The sequence below is a fragment of the Neomonachus schauinslandi genome, chromosome 4 (assembly GCF_002201575.2).
Source record: "Neomonachus schauinslandi chromosome 4, ASM220157v2, whole genome shotgun sequence".
Lineage (NCBI taxonomy): Eukaryota > Metazoa > Chordata > Mammalia > Carnivora > Phocidae > Neomonachus > Neomonachus schauinslandi.
In genome coordinates this window covers 18,477,850-18,503,804 of record NC_058406.1, presented here as the reverse complement: position 1 = coordinate 18,503,804, position 25,955 = coordinate 18,477,850, and the positions used below count along the sequence as shown (strand labels likewise).

The 25,955-nt window shown below is 39.6% G+C and overlaps 1 protein-coding gene across 2 annotated transcripts in view; it reads right to left on the bottom strand.

Annotated features, from left to right (window-relative positions):
- Positions 1–25,955, bottom strand: part of MACO1 (macoilin 1) — a 59,127-nt gene that overhangs the window by 22,083 nt on the left and 11,089 nt on the right. The window contains exons 2-6 of one of the 2 annotated variants that reach the window (XM_021683565.2): positions 22,629–22,770; positions 20,895–21,021; positions 15,873–15,996; positions 14,331–14,509; positions 12,573–13,074 (exon numbers count right to left, since the gene is read on the bottom strand). In XM_021683565.2, coding sequence (XP_021539240.1) covers positions 12,573–13,074; positions 14,331–14,509; positions 15,873–15,996; positions 20,895–21,021; positions 22,629–22,770 — 1,074 coding nt within the window. The remainder of the gene's footprint in view (positions 1–12,572; positions 13,075–14,330; positions 14,510–15,872; positions 15,997–20,894; positions 21,022–22,628; positions 22,771–25,955) is intronic. The other variant, XM_044913906.1, reaches the window with a different exon arrangement.

Here is a 25,955-nt window from a genome sequence, read left to right as displayed (position 1 = left end):
AAAATTAGAAGCTGGAACTGTACTTCTGAAGTTTCTTCCAATCCTTACAGGCCACTGTCTCTAACCCGCACTCTCTGTCCATCTCCCTAGTGCTAAGAACAGGGTGAGGTCTACCTACAGCAGACCGTCAGATTCTTAGTTTAATAGTGGCTGAAGGAGACAGGGGTAAATGGGCGTCTGCTTATCAAGAAGGCAGGTGTACATGAAAAGAATGAATGAAGAGCAATTGCTTCATCTTGGTAAGGACCTAATTCCTTTAGGAAATCCCCTGGTATACATTAATCATACGAGACAAGACTTGTTTAGGGCCACACAGCTGTCTGTGCAGAACATCGAGCTCATACATTAAAGCTCTGTCCCCAGAAGAAATAGTATTTACCCTCTCCACCAACTCCTTCCCCTCCCCCCTTCCAGGCCGTTCTCACGGCAGGAAGGGCAGCATGGGACATGCACATAAAAACCCGAATGCATCTCATCTTCAGTAAGGCTTACACTAACTTGAAGCTGCTCCAGCATGTTCTACAGACCACATCTCTGGAAACAGTGAAATGAAGCTGCCTCAGGTGTCACTGTGGTCACTACCCTTGCTTACTAGGCACAAGTATCAAAAAATAAGCAACAGCTTGATGATTACTAAGTAAAACCATATTACAAAGTACCTTATGTCTCTGCTCCCTAATCTGTCAAACACAAAAGGTAAACACATTCATTTTCACCAAGAATGCAACGAAAGAAAAGGAATCCTAGAGGGATTCACGTAACTGGTCATATAGGGAAATAGGGAAACGGACTTCTTGAAACCCTTCAAGAATAAAGCTATGAGTGCTACGACTAGTATTTTTAATAAGGTCCTTACAGGATGTGGTCAGATTTGATAGTTTGTATCAAAAGTCTTTAAAATGTTCGTATCTATTGATGCAGCATCCCACTCCCTGACATTCATTCAGGTAACTGGAGACACCCAGAAAGACTTATGTAACAGTGTGTCTGTTGCAGCATTATTTCTAATAAGAAAGAAATCAGAAACACTTAAATATTCAACAGAAGACTGGCTAATTGTATATTCACATGTCTGACACACAACCATTAAGAAATCATTAAGGAAGAGTATTTGATGACACAGGAGAATGCTCATGATATAGTCGGTGAAAAGGCAAGTTACAAAACATTATACATAGTGTGAGCTCCATTTGTAAAAAGAATATGTATGTATGCAAGAGAAACAGGATATATATTAAGATAGTGGCTATCTCTTCTTGATCTTCAAAACTGGATATAATCAACACGTAGAACTTATTTTTAACATTTTATTATACACACACACACCCAATGGAATATTACTCAGCCACAAAAGAATGAAATCTTGCCATCTGCAACCACATGGATGGAGCTAGAGAGTATAATGCTAAGCAAAATAAGTCAGAGAAAGACAAATACCATACGATTTCACTCATATGTGGAATTTAAGAAACAAAACAAATGAGCAAGGTGGGGGGAATGAGAGAGGGGCAAACCAAGAATCAGACTCTTAACTATAAGAGAAGAAACTGATGGTTACCAGAGGGAAGGGGGTTGGGGCGATGGGTTAAAGACATGATAGGGATCAAGGAGTGCACTAATCATGATGAGCACCGCGTCTTGTATGGATGTGTTGAATCGCTATATTGTACACCTGAAACTAATACTACACTGTATGTTAACTAACTGGAATTTAAATAAAAACTTCAAAAAAATAAAATAAAAGAGGAGGCTGTTAATCTGCTTTCCATGGTTTTTCAATGTTCATTGTTACTCTTAGATTTGCCCATGTCATAGGTCAGTTTCAGAATAATCTGAAAGCCTTAGGGAAAGTCCAACTCTTTCACTTTATAAACTTTTTAGGTCACTCCAGAAAAGGGGGAATTTAACCTTCTGAAGTAGAGAATGCCTTACTTCCTGAATCTACATCAACTACTTCCCATTCATCAGTTCCTATCAAATCAATAGTTTTTCTAAATCTAGCCTCTAGAGCTACAATTTATTGCCCCGGTCTGGCTCCCTCTGGAAAGGGGAGAGCAGACATTGTTCCGACATCAGGCTTCACAGTATACACACATCATAAGGGATGGTGCTGGGAGGTCAGACTCAAAACCAGCTGGCCTCTGAAGTCTGAGTAACCAGCATCCAGGTCCTGAATTTTGGTGTATTTTATGCTCCCAAAACACAGTAGAGGAACATCTTGGTGTGGAAGAAGTCACCAGTCCTAGGCACTGGAGGGCTAGGCAGCTCTCTACTGCATGGTTTGAGGAATACCAGAAATCTGCATCACCCTTCTCACCACAAGGCTTGCTGTCCCTTCTCCTTCTACGTGCTCTGAAAGCCTCACAGTCAGGTGTGAGCATTCAATTAGATAGGGGTGGTCTTTGACTGGGGTGGGGGTGAGGGGGACATCGTCAACAGGTGCATGTTTTCCAGGAATGCCACAAACTGAAGGAAAGGAGAAGGCAAAAAGGTCCCATTAATACATGGCAGATTAGTTCATGGGATTTACTAGATATTTCCTAACAGAAAAGTCCTTCCTCTGGGAGTCAAATTTTGATTGGTGGGGCCAGGAAGTGGGAGGGAACAAGATACAAGAATAACAGGAAGGGTCAGGTGCAGAGGTTCCAAACTGGTTAAGTCAATCTGGCCCAGAAACCTGTTTTGTCTGACCCTCCTCGACTTTATAACTGGGAGATTTGACATCGATATCTATCTTTGGCATCTCTTCAAAATCTCAGAAGATTTAGCAACACTAGGCCTGCCATTCCCCACGGCGACGCCTGGCCGTCCCACTGGAAGGGTATGTGCTCCCAGACTCCCAGGGGCCAGGTGCAGACGTGAATGCAAATGATGGCACCCCTGGCCTGCCCCGCTCATGCCTGTGCCCTGCCCCGCTCCTATAGGCGTCAGTCTGTAACACCAGCTCTTGGGTGGGGGGTGGGGTGGGGGTCATAAGGGCAACAGTCTTTTCCAGTTCATTATTCTGATCTGTTACAACGCTCTACCAAGAGAGGTGAAATGTACCTTATGAGACAGAAGAGCTGTCATTCTTCCCATAAAAGAGAAACTAAAACTTGTTCTAGTCCTGAGAGTCCCGGCTGGCTAGGAAAAAGGTCTCAGAGATTTGCAAATACTGAATGCCCACACTGGCTGTCAAAGGATTCAAACAGCTAGTTTCTAAATGATAGCGTGAGTAACATTTAAAGAATATAGTTCCTTTTCCTTGGAGTACCTCCCCCTTCAGGGAATCCACCGCTAATCCCCTTAGCTGGAAATCTCAATTCATTATGTGCCAGCAGGGATACTGACTCAGAATTTAACACAAGGTTTTATAGTAATTCCTTCTAAATTCTAGAGAGGAAACTTTCCAATTGTCTAACTAGAAATCCCTGTTTTGTTAGAATAAACCCTTAGTACTCAACATAAAAATGTTTCTAACGTGGACTCCCTGCCCCAAATAATTTGTGTTATTTCATAATTTAGTTACCCATACAATATAATTATCTTCTTTGATCACCTGGATATGAAGACATTAGGTAAACTGCTGACTTAAATTCACTGATGCCTAGTTTCTTAAGAGCTACATGGTTTTCAAGTCACAAACTAGCCCTGTTCAAGTATAAAATTATCATGCTTCTATTACCACATTTATATCTCAGAATATTATAGTTTTAAATCATTGCAATGGTTAATATAAACTCTGAATATATTGTGAATTAATATAAACAGAGCCAACCAAGTAAAACCTATAGGTGCCGTACATATTGTAAGCATGGCAGAAATGGAAATAAATCATGTCTGCTCAGAGGCAATGCTACCCAAACATGAATCAAAAACATTTTTTCGGGGCGCCTGGGTGGCTCAGTCGTTAAGCGTCTGCCTTTGGCTCAGGCCATGATCCCAGGGTCCTGGGATAGAGCCCTGCATCGAGCCCCGCATCGGGCTCCCTGCTCGGTGGGAAGCCTGCTTCTCCCTCTCCCACTCCCCCTGCTTGTGTTCCCTCTCTCGCTGTGTCTCTGTCAAATAAATAAAATCTTTAAAAAAAAAACAACAACAAACATTTTTTCTACAGAGACAGAAAACAAACATGCTAAACTTACTAAATAGAACTATGGCTCTACTACTTATTTTTTCCACTTAATAATTTCCAGATAATTTGATGGCAGCTATAGCCAACATATTTAATTTAGTTAGAACCTCTCGCTGTCCAGTTTCATAATCTTCATTCTAAAATTTCAGCTAAGAATAAGACCATTCCATGGAAGCTACTCCGTGCACCTGCAGCAGCAGAGACACCTGCCCTGGCAGCCAGCACTTGCTGGAGCGGCTCTCAGCAAGTCATGCTGTTGCAGGAGCTTGTCAGCGCCGCGGTGTGCGGGTGACACGTGCAGGGCAAACAGCCAGGGTAAAGCCCCAAAGCCCAATCCCTGTCTCCCAAGGCCAGATTTTTCTCCCTCAAAGTATTCCTGACACACAGCAAACTGTATTGAAACACAAAAGAAAACAATCAGATGCACCGTTCTCCCTCTAGCACCAGAAATGATATATAAAGCAGTCGAACCCTTTCTAACCTGGGGGATTTCCTTGGAGCAGAACCAGGGGATCTGAGCTCCCTCTCCAGCTACCACAAGGACAAGGAGAATGGCCAGGGCTGGGGGGGTGAGGAGAGAGAGAGCAAGACTCACCAGGAGAGATGAATAGATAAACAAACTGAGATTGCCTCCCACTTCTTGGCCAAGGTGTGGATTGTGCCTAGATTCCCTGGCCCTGAAGCACAACCAACCCACTGCCAGAGCAAATGGCTTTTTTCTGAGAGCAGTTCTTCGGAGGAGTTTTCTCTCTTTGTCCCTTGTAACTTCCAGAAATTCTTGAACCTCCTGCACAGCCTTAGAAAATAGTATTGGGCACCTGGGTGGCTCAATCGGTTAAGGGTCCCGACTCTTGATTTTGGCTCAGGTCATGATCTCAGGGTCGTGAGATGGAGCCCCACCTGGGGCTTTGCACTCAGTGGGGAGCCTGCTTGAGATTCTTGCTCTCCCTCTGCCCTCCCAACACCCCCCACCCCGTTCTTTCTCTCTATAATAATAAAATACTCAAAAATAATTAAAAAAATAAATTTTTAAAGAAGAGTATTGACAGAGTACTAAATTTCAAAACTTCCTAGGAAATACCAAGGAAAGGGGCTTAGGGTGGAAACTATTCTATTTTTTAGAAATCAGACTGGTAACAACCTACTCAGGAGCAACAAATAGTGGGACACTGGATGTTGGTGCCTGGCCTGGTCTGATGTAACATTTAGCTTTTCTAATTTCAAAAGCCTCTCTCAGCTGCACGGCAACTCAACTTGAACTACACTGCACTGCACTTACTGAGGCTCAGCTTTTTCTCCCCCCTCTCTTTCTAATATTTTCCCTGCACAAAGCTAATACTCTTTCAACAAGTATTTATCATCTACTCTGTGTACCATGGCAGATAAGAGAAAAGGAGGTCCCTAACCTCACTGAGCTTACATTCTATTATGGATATAACAAGCCTGTATAAAAATTCACACTATATAGAAATGGACATGGAGGAAGTAAATATCCCCTATAATCAACTACAATTGACTGTCTGGTAGATACTATTTCAAATAATTTTTTGTGTACCGAGAACTACATCCACCCTTATTTTGTAATGGCCCCATAATACATAATCTGTTTTGTATTGCCCTTCCTTGTCCCTGGAGCTAGGAGCTAGCCCTGCCCACTCCCTGCCCACTCCTAACCTTGAGATGGGCAAGTACCTGGATAGCTTTCTACAAGGGACAGGAAAGATGGATAGTTGTTAGAAGAATTGGTGTCTCTGTTCTTCTGGTGGATAGCATCTGCCCCTAATTTTCCTTGTTGCTCTGAAAAGCTTTTCTAAGATGACAAAATAGGAGTTTCTTGGATTCTCTCTTCGCATAGGTCTTTTTTAGTTATTCACACCAAGTCATACTGAATCCACGGATTATTAAAAATCAGTACCCAAAAATATGGCCCTTTATTTTCAAAGGATATATAATTTTTAGTTGTGCATAGACATCTTGAAATGTAGGGAAATGAAAAATAGGAAGTACTATAAACTGTCTCCTGTTGTTGGTGCACTTGGGTGGCTCAGTGGGTTAAGCATCTGCCTTGGGCTCAGGTCATGATCCCAGGGTCCTGGGATTGAGCCCCGAGTCGGGCTCCCCGCTTCGTAGGGAGTCTGCTTCTCACTCTCTCTCTCTCTGCCCGCTCCTGCTCACTCGCTCTATCTCTCAAATAAATAAATAAAATCTTTAAAAAAAAGAACAAACAAAAAACTGTCTTCTGTTGTTTTTCCCCAAAGAGCAAGACCCCACTAGGGAGGTTTATATAAGTCAGAGGTTATACAACAATCTCAAATGATAGTATTTGGAAGACAAGATTAAATTCAGAAATACAAAATACTGTGAACTGCTCGTCAAACCAGATTTGGGCAATCTGTGCCACCAGCAAGTCCAGTCAAAGGGGAAAGCTAGCTGTTTTTAGCTGGCTACTTTTGTCCCCCCTTTTGAAGAGAAATCTAAAATCATAAAAACAAATACAAGTTTATTTGGGCTAGAAAGTGGAATGAAGAGCAACGACATTCTGCTCGCCCACCAGCTTAAACCAGAAAGAGAGGAGTCACAAACACATGACAGCCTGCTGAAACACAATACTAATTGATATACTCATTGATGGACTAGAACATTATATAGCCCATTTAATAAAATATGTTATCATCAATCTATATGTTCCAAAACAATTTCTCTAAGATCCAGATCTGGTCATGTAAATTAATCCCTGGGCATGAATGTTCAATACTCCTCAGTATAAGTGAATGAATTAGAATTTCTTAAAGTGCTTCTCTATCCCTCCCCTCTCCTCCCTTCCCTCTGAGGCAGGGCCACTACTTGCTTAGAGATTATCTGAAAAATCCTGATAAACATTTTCTCTTCGGGGCACCTGGGTGGCTCAGTTGGTTAAGCGACTGCCTTCAGCTCAGGTCAAGATCCTGGAGTCCCTGGATCGAGTCCCGCATCGGGCTCCCTGCTCGGCAGGGAGTCTGCTTCTCCCTCTGACCCTCCCCACTCTCATGTGCTCTCTCTCATTCTCTCTCTCACAAATAAATAAATAAAAATCTTAAAAAAAAAAAAATTTTCTCTTCTATCTCCCCCCTCCCCCGACCCCTGATTTCAAGCCTCCAAATAAGCAGAATTATATGAACAAACTAAAGTATAAGTGACTATATTTTGGTGTGCTTAAAATAACCAAATAAATTTAGAGGAATGAAAGAGTGAGTATTCAATATAGTATAGCTTTTCCCAGATTTCCATGTTTCCCTGAAGAGAAGGCTCTCCCTGGCTCCCTTGCTTCAAACTTTCTCCAGAACTTACTCTCATGGCAATGCCCAAACCCCAGGATCCCAGGCCTCCCAAGCTGTCACTAGTGGCCTCTCCTCAGGGTAAGTTGATGGTTACATCCCTGGTCTCAAGTCTTCCTGTTCAGGGCCCTTAGGTTTGCAGGTGACAAGTTAAGCCTACTCCAGAATTACCCCTCCTGAACGGGCAAATTCCATGCTGGTTGGTTCTGGGCTGTCTGAACCAGAGTAACTCCCAAGCTAGCTCTAATCAGAATTGAATTCTCAGAGACTCTGTAAGCTTTCAAGGGTATGAGTGGATAGCCCCTTTATGTTCAGAGATTAAGTACGCCCTTGTGTCTTTGGGCAAGAACAAGAATTTTAAAAACACTTTAGAACAGCGTCTCTCTATAAAAAAGGAAATGGATGAATTCTGAATAATTCATGAACTAATAACACATGAATTCTGAAGTTCTAGGCATTTCTTCTATAGATTTTAGCCCTGAGAGCTTAAAATCTAGGTCTGGTGCCAATCTTTGAGCCAGCTTTAGTTGTATGAAAATTTAAAACAAAAAAAATATAAAGTAGAAAAATAAAGCAGGTTGATAAACCTCTTTAAAGCAGTGTGGTTAGAAAAAAAGCAGAAGTCAAGAAGAAACTTCAGTCTGGTCCTGGCACTGCTACTGTAGCTTGGTCACCTGGACTAGCCATTTAATCCTCCAGGGCTCCTTTACTTCACTGATAAAAAGACAAGGTTGGGGAGGCTGGTCTAGATGCCTCTGAGAACTCTTCCATCTCCAAAAAAATAATCACCATTCTAAATCCTACTCAGTTTTGTTAAATGCATCTCTGCTCGGCAAACTGTGGATACTTTTCCTTTGTGAATCTTCGTACCAGATACTGTGCAACTACATTAAAGTCAAATGTGATCTCTTATTAAGAACAAGTGCTAAAAATAAAAAAGATGAATCTTCTGTCTTGGGTACAAAAAAGAGACTAGAAATGAATCAAGAAGAGACTTTTGTTTCAACATTTCTACAGAATATGGATCACTTTACATCTTGTAGTCAGTTTTAAATTCTCTTCCTTGACCAGGAAACTGCAACAAGTAACAATCAGCAAGAACTCCTCCAGTCTTGGGCTGTATCTGAGAGGGAGCTTGATACCAAGTGCACAGAGAACCGTCGTCTCTTCTGCTTGCAGGCCCTGAAACTGCAGAAAAGCACCTCAGGTGTCACCCTGACCTGCCCCATCTTCCAGTGACGGCTGAAGGAGCTCACGGACCTGCCATGGAATATTCCACATCAAGGGAAAAGAGGGTGAAGCTAAGTTGGCAAAATGATTTCGATATAATTTTTTTAAGATTTTATTTATTTCTTTGAGAGAAGAGAGCAAGCGTGAACAGGGAGGGGCCGAGGCGGAGGGAGAAAGAATCTGAAGCAGACTCCAAAATGAGTGCAGAGCCTGACTCCGGGCTTGATCCCATGACTGCTGTGAATCACGACCTGAGCCGAAACCAAGAGTCAGACGCTTAACCAACTGCGCCACCCAGGCGCCCCTCAATATAATTTAAGTGAAAAAAGCTAGATACAAAAACTATACAAATGCTAGGGCCACAGCGATAATAAGTTTCGTCGGTGAAACGAACATAGAACAAAATTTTAATAGTGATTCGTGTCATGTGGTGGGACTATTCCCCCTTTTCTCTGCCTAAATTTTCTGTAATTTTTTTGATATTTAAAATGTTTTAAAATTGACCACTGAAGAAAAAAAATTTAGCAAATCTCATTCTAATTTACGTTATTCCCAGCACTTAGTAAAATAACTGATCTTCCACACTGCCTTTTCTGTTTTTATCTAGAATTTTCTCAGGTCAGAATTTAAAATATTTTGGCTACCCACATTACACATCTGTTTCTAAATATCTCGGGTAAAGAGCTCAAAAATCAAGCTGGCAGAGATCAGGTCATTTTGTAAGACGTATTTTTCAAACAAAAAGAGGACTTTGGGCTGGCTTTCGCAAGTTCCCAATCTCTCCCTGGGCAGGATCCGACAGGCAACACTTATTCCCGGTTCCCACTTTCCCCCACCTTCCTTAACCTCAGCAGGCTATCAGCATCCTTTTCCGTGCAGGGCTGGACGGTTAGTATCTTCACCTTTACAGGCCATACGGCCTCTGTCGCCGCTACTCAACTGCAACTGTAGCACAAAAGCAGCCACGGATGCGGGCGCCTGGCTGGCTCAGTGTGGTGAGGCCCCCAACTCTTGGTTTCGGCTCGGGCCATGAGATCCAGCCCCACTTCGGGCTCAGAGCTCAGTGGGGGGTCGGCTTGACATTCTCTCTCTCCTTCTCCCACTGCTCGCCTCCCCACCTTGCCCCACACGCACGCTCTCTCTCAAGTAAATAAATCTTAAAACAAAAAAACAAAAGCAGCCACAGACGCTACATAAATGAATGAGCGTGGCTGTGTTCCAGTAAAACTATTTTTTACAAAAACAGGCAGGGGGCCAGATTTGGCCTGTGTGCAGTCATTTGCCAACCTGTGGTCTACAGCACACTGGAGAGCATCCATGGGGCTCAGAGGGATGGAGAAAAGACCTGAAGGACTACTTGCTCCTTCTAAGGAATGGCTGTCAAACCTTTTCACAGCCACACCAATCTACCAGAATTCTCTTTGAAAGTGGTACTGATGAATTTTTCCCCCAGAAGTCACAGAATTGGTTCCTCAAATATAGCAGTTCTCAACCACGATACCTACAGAATAATACCTATAGAATATTTTGCAATTAATTTACTATTAATAATACAGTACTGGTTTTTCAAATGACTTTTTAAAAAACATTTATAAAACAGGAAGCAGTCGATCAGTCTTCTTCCAACAGCCAGCCTGGCCCGTACACAATCCTGGGCGTGTCTGCGGTAGCTAAGGGCTCGTGTACACACTTTTAGCCTGTGTATGTCTGCATCAGAAGGAGCCTTACGGGGCGCTGCATCCAGCCCCTCTCCATCTTAAGATAACCACCCCATTCTCTAGCTAACAACTCAGACAGGTCAGGTTTGGATCAGTTATAGTCTTAACTAATATCCATCAAAGCATACATGAAGTCAAACAAGAGGAAATGGGAGATAGCCAAGAAGGGCAAGAGGAAATGTGATAAGGCCTCCTACAAGCTGAATAATTTGCTCACATACTCTTCTTTTTATAAATTTCCATTGTCGTTCATCTTAGAAAAATTGGACAATGCATGAAAGTAAAAAGGAAAATTAAAGCCCCAATACTATCATGAGGCAATAACTATTGTTATCATTTTAGTTCCTTTCGCTCCAAATTATTTTTCTGTGTCTATTAGGGGAAAAAAAAAGATGTTTTTGATAAAACTGCTTTTTACTCTCTTCATTATTATGTCATGAGCTCTTCCCTATATAGTTTAATATGGCTCAAAAATGTGATTTTTGTAATGTCTATATTAAAAGTCCATCAAATGGATGGACCATATTTTATTTAAATTCTCCCCTGTTGTCGGGTATTTATATCATCTCCCTATTTTTTAGAATACATTAGAAGTTGAAAATAATCCTATGGAAGCTTACAACACTATTTACATATAATATTTCCTATTTATGTATTTGACAGCAGATATTCCCTAGAACAGAGTAATGTCTGAGGCCCTCCAGATCAAGGCACATCAGAGTACGTTAGTGACCACAGGAAGAGGCATACAACCCAGGATGAGACATGGGGGCACTGGACCCATGCACAGGAAAACTGGCCATCTGAGTCCTTGCACTTCTTTACTAAAGGCAGGTTAGGTGGTAGAGTCAATCAACGTTGGAACTGTGGTCCACGTGAGATACTGTCACGAGACTGAGCCTCGTCTGCTCTCTCTGCAAAACCCAACAGAGGAAAACTGTTTTGCCTTGACTGCTATTATTAAAACTGTGTAGGAGAAAGGAGGTTAAAAAGCTTGTGGCCCATGTTTTGTTTAGGGCATATAGTAAATTTGTGGGACATTTCCTTTGAAATAGAAGGTCAACTAATTGGTCTTTCTCCCATGGGTGCCTGGAGGAGGGCTCTCTGCTGAGTGTTTTCTCTGCAGGGCATCATGGGCAGAATGTCATTAACGAACAGAAGTGGATGTCAGCCTGGCAGCATCAACAGCATGGAACGCTTCTACAAGTGGCTGGGGGCTCGGAAACCTCTAGAGCCTTTAGCGGTAGGTAGAACCCAAATAGATTTCCCTTAATCTAGCTGCCAGTCAGAAAATTCAGACAAATGAATAATCTAGTTCATATAATTTATAATGCTGGAAACCTTCCCTCCTAGAATAAATTGTCTGCTCTTAATTAAGCCAAAGGAAGAGGGATATAAGATAACTTAGCCGAGGGAGGGAGTTTTAAGTGTCCTCTCGAGTTACACATAAAAAACGCTCCAGTTCAGATTCCAGTTTCCATATTGAAAGATACGAGGTAAAAGGAACACATGTGTATTTTAGAAAATATAAAAAACACAGCAAAATTAAGGCTGAGCCTGTCAAGGTACTGCAACAATGTTATTCTTTTACTTAAAGATGGGAAAAGGAACATTTCTGATTAAAATTTAAATCTCACATTGTATTTACCTAGGGGATTTTTAGAAATTACTTTTCAAACCTAATTTTCCCAGAATTATCTGGGACATAATTCACATTTTAAGTGGAATAACAAAAGCAAGCACAAGGTGGTAAGGACAACTTTCTCCACACCAGCCCCACCCCATCTTCTGTACCTTTCTGACAAAGAGCTGTGCACAAACCCGACATGGACTCTTCGCTTTGGGTCTCTGCCACAAGAACTTTGGATATGCAAACAGAAAAGGACCAGGACTACAGATATGTCTCTCAACACCACAGGAGGAATCAAGTTACATGTGAATTGGTCAAATGTGCACAGAAATCACTGTCACCTCTTACTCCAAACACTGGAAAGAGCGGGAGTCAATGCTTCAGGACAATGGCACCAGGGGGCCAACAAAGCCATGCGAGATAAACACTAAAATGTCAAATCCCACAGAGTTATTAGTCACAGTATCTGATCACAACCAAGGCCTACAGGCCTGTATGGAAGTGTCTGTTTTTCAAGACCTAAGTCAACTTTACGGGAAAGTGGTGGGGAGGACACAGCACGCACTTACCTTACCAGTGCATCTGGTTTGCTTAGCTGGTTATTAGGAATACAGTTTTCCATTAAGTCCTTGTGTGTACTTGGGCTCTTGCTCGGGCATTTTTGCTTCTTCTCGTTTTTACTAGATGAGGAAGGAATGCTCCCATTTGTGGCGCTATGACTGCGAGGTGAGGAGTTCACAACTCCACTGGCATTTTTGTAATTTTTTGAGGAAGCAGTGCATGAGTCCTCTTTCAAGAGATTTTCTGTACTTCCCACAAGATCATTATTTAATCTTTTACTATTGATATGGTTTTCCATATACTCAATTTCTTGTATTTTTGAGTCTACAGGTTGTAGAATATTGTTGTTGTTTATTCCAAGGTTGTGTTTTTTGGCATCCTTGTCCTTTTCTTTCCCTTTTTCTCGGTATTCTATCTCTGGCAAAGTTGTGGAGAGTTTTTTGTTGGCTGGGATACCTCCGTTGTGGTGTATAAGGATCGAGGAATCCATATCAGGCAATCCTTTGGCTGCTACAATACCAAAAACAAACCAACAAACAAAAAAAACCCACACCGGAATATTTAGTTGTATAAAAACACAGCACAGATTGATTCAACAAACTGCATTAACTACACTTAGAGACTCACTATATCAATTTGCAAACTCATTGAGAAGCAATAACCACACCACATTATGCTAACTTCAAGAAGCAAATCCAGATAAATTTGAGAAGCTGCCCATTTAGAAAATCACCATCATTTATAAACACCAAGCCATTATAGTTTGGGCCTTGAAAAGAAGATGAGGCTTTTTTATAATTAAATCATACTTATCAGTCAAATCAAACTTGTCTATCACTGGGATGAAGAAAGAGCACACAGGCAGGTCAGACTCTTAAGTGGCCATATTTTAAGAGATGCTAACCAAACTGTTAATAACTTTACTGAAAAAACAGCAATTAAATGAAACAAAAGAAGAGGTGTGATGTTAGGATATAGGGCATTATCCTTTTCTTGACTCTAGCATTAAGGTAATAAAAAGTCTGTGTCATTTACTAGACCACTCGAAAAGAATTTTCTGTATGAGGTCTACACAGTCCAGTTTGTCCAAGTCTACTTGAAGGGATTTTTGAACCATACCAGAGAATAAGATTTTGGTATATATGAACTAAAAACATGACTCCAAACTTCAACTCTCAAATCAAAGAAAACTGATACTGCTGTCAATTCATCTACTGAATTGGACATATGCTCATTAGAGAGATCCTGTTAGAAAAAGTTCACTTTAAGATCCACATTGCATTATATGAGCCATTTAAAATGGGACCTACCTACCTTTGCTCTATTCAGAAGAATTTTAACTTATAAAACAATTGTTTCTGTCTACCTCTCGATCTTGCTTATACTTTGGTTCTTGGCTTGCCTCAACTACAAAGTCACAGAGTTATATATACATTGCTACTGAGAACAAATATTTTAAAATATTTATAACAGATAAAGTATTGAAATATAAAATAAGCTATAAAAATAAAATATATAAAAATAATAAAATAAAATAAACATAGTAAAAGCACACGGTCTTCAGACACGAGGTAGAAAACCCCCACACCCTGTATTTCATGACCAAACAAAGCAATGGCCCTGAAAGGGAACACCAGAAAACAGGAAAATCCTTGGTCATCTTCCAAAGTCCTACCAACGCTGCCAGGGGAAAAAAAAATTCTACTGATAGCAACAAAATAATGACTAATCTACCCAGCCAACACAACTTTAGGGTAAAGACCTACCTTCCTCGGCCTCTTTTTCTTGCTTCTGTAGCATCTGTTGCTCTGGGGGCAGAGCTTGTTGAAGAAGCTGCATGTAAAATTCGTTCTCTTTTTGCACTTCCTTCTGCTTCCTTAACCGCATTTTGTAGCTTACATAACTTTTGAAGCCAAAGCCCAAAGTCACCACAGGGTACCCAATGCTAGAAAGAAGAAAATCTAGCCAGTTATTGTCAGTAAAAAACAAACAACACATGCATCAAGCACATGAGGACATCTAGGACTGAAATTAAGAAATAAATTCTACATGATAATGGTATTAGAGCACTTAGTAAACACATAAATATATGGGATGTCTGCTGTGGAAATGAGAGGCAGCCGGCACACAGAACACACCCCCAGGGAGCAGGACTGCTAGACCATGAGAGGCTGCCCACCAGACTCCAGCATTCTTCAAACCAACTCAAGAACTTAACCCAGTGACTGCTGGATACAGTGGCTAATGTCTTTGATTAACACCAAAGTCCCTTGTGCATTATTAGAACTTGGCCATCTGTATGCTTTTAAGAACTAACAGGGTGGAGATTTTATGAGTGGGTAAAAGTAAACACTGTAAGTGTTAGAAAATCAAAACAGACACATATTCATTTTTAATACCACAGCCAGGGTCAAATTCAGGTGACTACTTTATTCTTGCTGCCTGAGGGGTATTGTCAACCAGCTGTTCCTGAAAAATCAGTTCATAAATACTCTGTCATACATAAATTCAAGAATCATTTAAATGAGGATTGATATTATCAGTGCCAATATTTGTTTTATAGTACCAAGTTAAACCAGCTGCCCTTGTAACTCTAACCTCTGGGATAAAAAGTTGAAATATTTTCATTCAACTCATCAGTCTGTCTAATATCATTTCAAAGCCTCTGCAAACACTGTCAAAACTCATATTCAGCTTCATTAACATTCAAACTTATAAATTATAATTAGTCTAAATGTGATCCCACTACAAATTTAAAGTGACAAGTTTTATTGACCAAGTTTACTTAATTCACTTGCTTGTGAAAAGACTTTAAAATATTGGAAACTATATCTTTTTAGTTGATACCTGTTTATTTTGGTTTCTGCCATAAATATTAGCAAAAATTAAGTCAGTTCATTTAAGCTTCATGAAATAGCCATACATTTCATCAAGGCATTTTAGAATCATTATCTGATTATAATAAAAATAGATAACATTTATCAGACACCTTTGTGCTTGAAATTAAGTTAAATACTTTACATATATCCCCACATTTCCTCTTTCCCATGACCCTACAAGACAGGTCCCTAATACATAGGTGAGACAGCTAAGGCTTAGAGAGGGTGACAGGCCCAAGGCAACAATGCTGTTAGGGGCAAGAGCTGGGGTTCAAACACTCATCTGCCTGAATAGAGGGCTCATGCTCTTTACCACTATGTTATGTTGTCTTCCGGGTTCATGTAAAATCTCTAAAAACAAAACTTATAATTGAACTTACCATTCTACATTGAACTGAATTATAGATTAAGAATACACATAATACTCACCAGTGAGCAGCAAATGGACGACAAAGGTCTACATGAAAATTTTTGAGATCTTTAAATCTAATTGCTGCTTCAATATAAACAAAGAGTATCCAGAGGGACACTGTGGGCAAACACACTCCCCTTTCTGTGGGAAAGCAGCAGAGAGACAAGCATCAGTGATACATTAAACTAACATAACAGATGGGTTGTTTGGGAGACTAGTTCAACTACAGTAACTTTCTTATTTTTTTTTGAGTATAGTTGACACACAATGTTACATTAGTTTCATGTGTACAACATAGTGATTCAACTTCCCTATATGTTATGTTGTGCTCACCACAAGTGTAGTTACCATCTGTCACCACACAACCCTATTACAATATCACTGACTATATTCCTTATGCTGTGCCTTTTACTCCCGTGACTTACTCATTCCATAACTGGAATCCTGTACCTCCCTCCCCTTCACCCATGTTGCCCCTCCCCCCATGCTCCTTCCCTCTGGCGACCATCACTTTGTTCTCTCAACTACAGCAACTTTCATTAAGACTTCAAACTAATTAAAAAGCAATATGGTTCAGGGGCACGTGGGCAGCTCAGTCAGTTAAGTGTCCGACTCTTGATTTTGGCTCAGGTAATGATCTCAGGGCCGTGAGATCAAACCCCATGTCGGGCTCTGCGCTCAGCAGTGTCTGGTTGAGATTCTCTCTCCCTCTCCCTCTACCCCCCTCCCCACACTCTAGCTCATGCTCTCTCTCAAAATAAATAAATATATCTTTAAAAATAAAAAGGAATATGATCCAAACTGAAAGCTTTTATATGACAAAAGATGTGATGGAATCATAGACAAAAATAAAAGACAAACATTCTGGCAAAAAATATTTACAATATGTAAAAAAAAGGAGTCACAGCCCTACCATACAAAGAGCTCCTACAAATCAATAAAAAGACAACTGAAGAAAAGCATTTGCAAATTATAAAAGAAAAATATAGATGGCTAAAAAACATATGATAAGATGCTCAACTTCACCACTGATTAGGGAGATACAAATGCTTCAAAAATGAGATTCCATTTTTTTTTAACCTACCAGATAAGCAAAATTTAAAAGACAGGTAATATAGGGAGGGTAAGGCAAAGCGTTCATTCTCATACTTGGCAAAAATATAAATTGGGGCAACATTTTTAGAAAGCAGTTTGTCAGTATAATTAAATTTAAAATATTATACATTTGACCCAGAAATTCCAATTCCAGGAATCTACCCTATAGAAATATTTTTAAAAAGCCCTGGAATAAATGTATAAGAATATTCACTATATTATTATTTGCAATAACAAAAAATGTAAAATTATTTTAAATGTGTATCAACAGAGAACTGTTTATGATAAATCTGTATAATAAAAGATGCAGCTTTTCAAAAGAATGATCTGTACTAACATGTAAAAAAAAATAAATTCTGAAGAATGAGTTATTGCACAAAGAAATGTTTCTGACATTTAAGTTCTGTTCTACAATTTTTTTTTTAAAGATTTTATTTATTTATTTATTTGAGAGAGAGAGAGAGAGACAGAGAGAGCACAAGCAGGGGGAGAGGCAGAGGGAGAGGGAGAAGCAGACTCCTCGCTGACCCGGGAGACAGACAGACAGACGAGGGGCTCAATCCCAGGACCTGGAGATCATGATCTGAGCCAAAGGCAGACGCTTAACCATCTGAGCCACCCAGGCACCCCTGTTCTACAAATTTTTTTTCTTAACTACAAGCTTATATTTCTTTTATAATTAAAAACAATTTTGGGGAGTGCCCAGGTGGTTCAGTCAGTTAAGCATCTGCCTTTGGCCCAGGTCATGACCCCAAGGTCCTGGGATGGAGCCCTGCATTAGGCTCCCTGCTCAGTGAGGAGCCTGCTTCTCTCTCTGCTTGCCGCTCCCCCTGCTTGTGCGCGTTCTCTCTCTCTCTCTGACAAATAAAATCTTTTTAAAAAAATAAACAATAAAAACAATTTTCAAGGGAGTAAAAAGCAACTTGCAATAGAATAAATAAGATACAAATAATGAGGTAATTTTCATTGATTTTTAGAATCAAAATCTGCAGGCTAGGTTTATCTATGTCAGGACATGATTAATAATGGGATTTTTTTTTTTTTTTAATGAAGATGGACTACATAGGCATGAGGTCCAATAACTCTGGAAAGAGCTCCTTTGAGACTATTTAAGGCAAGCGAGTTATAGAAGAGAGAATAGAGAGTCAGGGGAGGGAAATCAGTGATCTGAAAGACTAAATAGCTTTTTACTAAGGATCTTTGCGATGAAACAAAAGAAAAATCATAGCATCTTGGAACTACAAAGATCATTTAGTCCAACCTCCTTATCATACTGAAGAGTAAAGTAAGGCCCACAGTTTATACAAATTGGGTCCAAGTTCACAGAGATAATCCTGGGTCTGCTCCTAAGAAGAACTTAAATCCCCTTAGACCTAGTCCATGCAGTAAGAAAACGCTAAAAGCTCTGTGAAGGCAGCGAATGGCCTCAACCATTCTTATAGATTTAACATACAAAAAAAAAGGGGCATTTTCACAGTGTACGAAGACAAATAGCAACTCTTAGGATACTGCATTTTCAAATTCATTGCAAAATGCATTTTCAAAAATTTATATTCTCTAACTCCCTATATTAATTTCTGAAGTTATCATATACATAATCACATTACAGAAAAAAATATAAATTTTTGGACAAAATACCTGTATTTCTACACTTATCAAATAATAAAATTACGTTGAAAATATTTTTGAGCAAGTGAGTCATGTTGTACATACAGTTTTGTATTCTGTTTTTTTTCCCTCTTAACAGCAAGGAAGTTTATGATATAATCATTCTTTTGTGGCAATACATAATTGCATCAACGATTCCTAATAAACTTAAGAATTTTAAATTTTAACAAATGATAAGAGAAATTATTCCCAAGTTATATAAACTGTACTTAGATCTCTTCGGCCCAAAAGGAATACAAAGTTTGCTTTGTTTTGTTTATTTGAATATTAATCATTCCAAATTAAAACATACTTCACAACTTAGCTATTCCAACATTTCTGAGCCTAGGGCTAAAGAGAGGCCAGTATCACTTATGATATTCGCTTCACTGCTGCTCTGTGGGTCACCCACTGAACTCATTCCCAGTAGGTTCTGTTAGTAGTTATAGGAGTTGTTTTTTCCAAACTACTAAGACATTATTAAAGTAATTTAGGAAATCATTATAGTTCATCAGAGTCATGGATTGTTAAGCTGGAAGGCTCCCCTAAACATTATCTAGATTATTCCACCATCTTATGACAAAGAAGAAACTGATGGGGTGCCTGGGTGGCTCAGTAGGTTAGGCAGCCGACTCTTTATTTGGGCTCAGGTCATGATCTCAGGGTCGTGGGATCCAGCCCTGTGTCAGTCTCCTTGCTCAGCAGGGAGTCTGCTGGAGATCCTCTCTCTCCCTCTGCCCCTCACCCACAAATAAATAAATAAATCTTAAAAAAAAAGAAGAAACTGAGACCTAGACAGAATGACAAGTGTAAATGGCAACTCACTTGAAACTAAGACCCAGGACAAGAAAATACAAGGAAAAACTAAAGTATGAAAAAATCACTTTAATTAGAGGAAAGCAGACTGAGGAACTGTCATGTTAGCTTTAGGAAGAAGGGAGAGGACTGTGTGGCTCCACTCTAGTCAGAACGTACCAGAAATAGCACATTTTGGTGAAGAGAACCACTAAAGAACTAGGGAGATCAGGATGGTGAAAGTGCTTCAAATAACATATAAGGAAAAGCTGATGAAACCAGAGATGTTGTGCCTACAGACAAGAAGGCCTGAGAGGATATGACAGTGTCTTTAAATCTCTACAAAAATGTTAACCATGGATGGGAGACCACACTCCTTTCGTGTGGCTCCAATGCAGGCATGCAGTGTTGGGGCTTGAGGGGATGGTCTGTAGACCCCTTGAATCTGAAGGCAAAGTGTTGTACACTTCCCTATGCTTGTGGGGGAAAGCCTCCTTATATCCTCTAAGAGATAAACAAACCCCAAAACAGTCAAGATGTACTGGGTCAAAAGTGTAAGGAGGAAAATTCTGGCTCAGTATCAGGAAGAACTTTCTATTACAGCTGCCCCAAAAGCTGAGTTCCTTGTCACTGTGGCCTTTCAATCAGAGACTAAACCACTATGTGTCAGGGATGCTGTGGGGATTCTTATACCAAATAAGGGTTCAACAAAATGACCTCAGACATTCCTTTCAAAGCTGAAACTCCAGGAACATTTTTCCTATGTGGAACATCGCTGTCTACGAGTCTACCTAAACATAAATCATTTCAACTTAAAAAAAAAAAAAATCTTCATAATGAGAATTGATCATTGAGATGCCTACAATTGAGATGTGAAATCATAAAGACTTAAACTTTTCATTTAATAATGAAAAAAATATAAAATATATTTTAGAGGTATAATCTATTAGGAAAAGGCCACTTAAAAATGTCCACATGGGGGGCACCTGGGTGGCTCAGTTGGTTGGGCCTCTGCCTTAAGCTCATGATCCTGGAGTCCGGGGATCGGCCCCTGCATTGGGCTCCCTGCTCAGTGGGGAGTCTGCTTCTCCCTCTGACTCTCCCCCCTCTCATACTCTCTCTCCACTCTATCTCTCAAATAAATAAATAAAATCTTTAAAAAAGAAAAAATGTCCACATGAGCACCTGGGTGGCTCAGTCGGTTAAGCATCTGCCTTCAGCTCAGGTCATGATCCCAGGGTCCTGGGATTAAGTCCCGCATCAGGCTCCCAGCTCAGCGGGGAGTTTTAATCTCCCTCTGCCCCTCCCCCCACCCTGCTCGTGCTCTCTCTCTCTCTCCCTCTCTTTCTCTCTCGTGTGTGCATGCGCACGCAAAAATAAATAAATCCTTAAAAAAATGTCCAAATTAAACTCAACTCTAAATAATGTAGTCAAAGAAATCATTACATTAAAAAAGTTTGAATCCAAGATTTCTATCCATCTAAGAAGCCATTAAGACTTACCTGTGTGCCATACATACTGAACCCATACATATGTGCTAGCAGCAAAAAAAAGCCATTGTATGGGGATGAACAGCAGACATATTATATTTGATGTGAAAGCTACACAAACAAAAAATACTGAGAAGGCCTAAAGGAAAAAACAAAACAAAATTAAAAACTCATCTTAGAACTTGTTATTTTCAAACGGATTATTAAAAGCATGTTGAACAAAACCTTTGAAACTGACATGCAAGAACTATAGAGCAAGTGACAACAGGGAATTTTAAACATATAAAAACCACTATGTAAAAAGTAGAGGTTAATTCAATATTAAAAAGTAATCCTATTTATGTCCTCAAATCAAGAAGAACTGGACCAGAACAAGCTCAGTTGGGTCCCAATGAGTTCATTTGGACTCCGCAGGTGCGTTACCTAAAACTAGAATTTTAACACAGAAAGGGTTCCTCTCTCCTCTTAAAACATTCCTAAAGAGCCTCATTCTTTTTTTTTTAAATTTTTTTATTGTTATGTTAATCCCCATACATTACATCATTAGTTTTAGATGTAGTGTTCCATGATTCATTGTTATTGTGCATAACACCCAGTGCTCCATGCAGAACGTGCCCTCCTCAATACCCATCACCAGGCTAACCCATCCTCCCACCCCCCTCCCCTCTAGAACCCTCAGTTTGTTTTTCAGAGTCCATAGTAAGAGCCTCATTCTTGAAGAACCGGCTGTTGGAGCACAAATGAACCATGATAGTAAGAATTATGCTGATGTTAAGGATTTAAATAATGCAGCCTTTCTCTGGACACACCACTAGGTATTCCCAAGAGGACATGAGCCTGAAGCCATCTTTTTGAGGCTCTGGATTTCTGAGTGGAAGAGTTCCAGGTATAAGGTGTAGCCAGAGGACACAAGAGAACTGCAGATCAACCAGGGGAACAAGCCCAGGCCTATGCCCTTGCTCTAACCCAATAGTTTTCAAAACATAGTTTGAGGATTCCCAGGGTCAGTGGGGCGGTGGGGTGTCTCTGAGATCCTTTCAGTGGGTCTTCCAGGTCAACACCATTTTCCTAACAATATTAAGATGGCATCTGCCTTTTTCATGCTCATTCACTTAGGATTAAGGTGGCTTTTTCGAGAAGCTACATGATACGTGATATTGCAATCCACTGAGTTCAGACGCAGATATGAAAATGCAGCTGCCTTCCATTAAGCCAGACATTAAAGACATTTGCAAAAATGTAGTCAATCTTCTAATTTTTTTGTTTTGGAAAATACATTTTTCATTTAAAAATGTAATTTACATTAACATGTAATGGGCTTGTTATTATTTTTAAGTGAATTAATAAGCATTTAAATTTGTTTTCAGTTTTGATTTCTAATATAGTAAATACGGATAGATCTAACCCAGATAAATAAAAGCTCCTCGGAATCCTCAGTAGTTTTTAAGAGTTTAGCGGGGCCCTGAGACCACAAAGTTTGAGAACCACTGCTCTAACTCTAACCCAATCACTAACGTGGTGATAGGGCTCCAGAAATACTTCAGAGTAGGACTGGATAATTATTGCTTCCTTCACTACTCTGTTTCCCTCCCAAGGTCTTTGTCCCTCCCCTTCTTTTCACTGGAATGGTAGAGAAGGGTGGGTGAGGTATAATGATTTGATAGTGGGTTTTTTTACCATCAGTTACTGAAGACTTTCTTAGAAAATTAAACCCCTTAGACTTGAAAAACATATTAATAAACATACCAGTCCCTGGTATCTGAAGGAATCATAGACGCTCCTGATGAAAAGCCAAAACGGCCACAGGTATTCAAATCTGAACTCCAGGACAAAATCTGCCAGGAGGACAAGTGCCCACACTACCAGGAATTTCAGGTATAAAAATGTACTGCAAAGCATAAAAATAGAGAATTAATTGAAGGTCATTGGTGAAGCACTAGAAAAAGAAAATGCACTGCTTTCTTTAAGAGACAAAAATATCTTCACATACCATGAAAATAACGGCGATAAAGGACAGAGGGAGATGTTGCTACGACCCACCTAAATTTTAAAAGCTCTGCCATTCACTCCGAGACCCACAACTATCAAAGTAAGATGATGACCAAAAATGCTTAATTCTATCTAAGATGGAAAAAAATTTTACATTTCACCACTATTTTAAAATGTGCTAAGTGTCTGATTTAAAAAACTGCAACACTCTCAAAATTACAGCTTTCCAGCTCTTCTTCATTAGAAGAAAATGTCATGGTTGAAAGCCTTCGAATTTGCTGTTTGCCCACCCCTCTACATCTGTTTGAAGAGTCTTTGAAATTCTTGATGCACATCCCTACATGCTTGAAGGATTCTGTCTTTTTCCCTCTTTTCTCCTCTTGCCTTTCTGTGTGGTATTCACCTGTATTAACCAAAGGACATCCCCAAATAGAAACTAACGTAGGGAGCAGTTGCCAATTACTACTATGGGTTGGGAGAACACAAAATGTACATTAAAGAAAAAAATCCTAAAGTATCCTAGCCCTGCTCTAGCTAAGATGTAAATGTGTGCTTCCAGCTCCCTCTGGATTTATGTTAAGTAGAAGCAGACTTTGATAAGCCAGGCAGGACACATATTTAACCACTGCAGTAGCTCAAAACAAGGTAAGGACATGGATTAAAATCTCAAAGTCCATTCTTCTAGTTCATGAGTTGTACAATAGATAATAGAAGCCTTCAGATTAATAAGCCCCTTACTAATAAGCCCCTAATTCTATGTCCTTAACGCAGTCAATTCTGGAGCAGGTTAAGTTTAGGCATTAAAAAAAAAAAAAAGGTTTTCTTAGATATAGATTGGAAATACCTAAAATCTACTTTGATTTGGGCCAGAGCCTTGTATGCTGCTTTGTAATACAAACATTCCAATATTGATGTGATTACATTAGCTGTTTGAATATACACCAACAACAACAAAATCAAGACTTTAATAAATCATTTTTAAGTATATTAAAATAAGCTACAAAAAAATTATAAACTTGAGGGGGGGGGGCGGCAGACAACAAAAGCAAGATCCAGCACTGAGGATTCTTTCTGTGTCCTCTGAAGCCACAAGGGTAAAAAGATGTCAAGAATGGACAGGTATGACCCTCGATGATACAGTAGCATAATGAGACATTATCTGCAGGTAGGGGCAATTTCTAATACTAACTCTTGGTAGAACTTCTTCGGGCTTGATAATAAGTTTCGATTAAGAGGTTTGCTATACAATCAAGGAACCCAAGGCAAACCAGAAGAAAACAGGCAAGTCCCACCTTTTAGTTTCATTTCACTAGAATCATATTAGCCAGATGAAGATGGGGCCCTCGTTCTCACCCATTAAAAATCCATCACTGACCCAGTGGAGAGCAAGGCATATTTTACTAGCACGAACAGCTGAGTCATGTCGGCATTCGGGAACACAAATCTAGTTTCAAACTAGATTTTCAAGCTGCTTGGCTTTAAAACTGAAAGGTTTTTCCTTGTCTCTAGAACTGTTTCTAGGCACATATGGAAATGTTTTTACCTCTCCAATGAACACTTTTCCCCATGGGGCTGCCTCTGGATGAGGTGAATGAGATGCGGGGAGTATATCATCGTGTGCAGTCATCACCACTCCCCAGGTGGAGAAGGTAGAGTACTACCAACTGTCTCTGCCCCAAATGCTCCCAAGGCATGGCAGGATCCCAGTCTAGCAGGCAATGTTCTGTTGCACTATTTAGATAGCATTATCCAAAGAATGACAGCCTACTGAATAGCTTTTAATAGCCCAATCATTTAAACCAAAGGCAATTCAGAAATGATCATCTTTGTAACAATGACTACTCTTTTTCAAGTCTGTGACTTCAAGAGAGTTCCTTTTTATATATTTCAGTTCTTTTCAAAAAAACTGCTCTCGTACTTTCATGTTCCTTGACACCCAGCTCTTACTGAGTCACAGTTTAGAAGTACAGATATCTAAGGAAACTTGACCTTTCACAAACATATGCCATACCCTCAACTTTCCTCAGGCTCCCCTTTTAGGTGGGCCTGCCTCTAAAAATCAAGAGGCAACCTAATTAACAAATTAGATTTTACAAGTTTTGCAAAAAGAGTTCTAGAGCTTAGTCGCACAATCATGCGAATATATGTATTATTCCTGAACTGTACACTTAAAAATGGCTAAGATGCTGAATTTTACATTATGTGTTTGACCACACTTTTAAATATAAGTAAATAAATAATTCTTTACTCATCTTTTTAAAAAAAGTTGATTTTACTTTAGGACTAGTACTGAATTCTATTGATTCATTTCTGCCTTCAGGGTTTTAGAAAGTTTAAGACAGTTGCCTGATTCAGTATTCACTTAGTCCTCTGTAGCAGTAACTTATGCTTATTATTCTTCTATAGGTACATGTAAAAAAGTTAAAAGACAAGTAACCTAAAATGACTGCTTATCAGTACCCTAATTCCTTTCCTTCCATGTTCTGAAGGTCATAAGATTTTGCCAAATCCAAAGAGATGGCATTCTACTGGGGAGAGAAAGTTAGGTTTTAAGCCAATATAGCATTCTAAAATATTTCTTTTAAACCATGAAGAGAATGTGATCAAATATAAAATATTTTTATACATACAGTTCACAACATGGTTCATAACTTGATGTTACTTTCTCTGATCCAAACACATTTATGAATAACTATAAAATATCTTGAACAAAAATTTAAAGCGTAACTACAATGAAAAGGTATTTTCCATAGTAATATAATCGAACAAGGGCAGACCAATAATGTCTTTTGATGGTCTTATAAGCTTCTGTTCTGGATGCCAGTGAAATTAAGAAGAGACATATGTGTGATTATTAGGCTTAATGGTGGTGATTCTTTCAAAGGGGTTATTAACTATAAGTTTCTTTCCCCTCCTCCATTCTATTCCTACCCTTGCCATTTCCAACCATTTTTAACCTGAATCTATTTGGCAATACTCTTCACCTATGGATTAATGATTAATCATCTATGATTAATGAGAAGTAGTATTGAACATTTTTCTTTTTCCAAGTAAAGTGCACCTTCTTTCTAGTACCACTAGCTG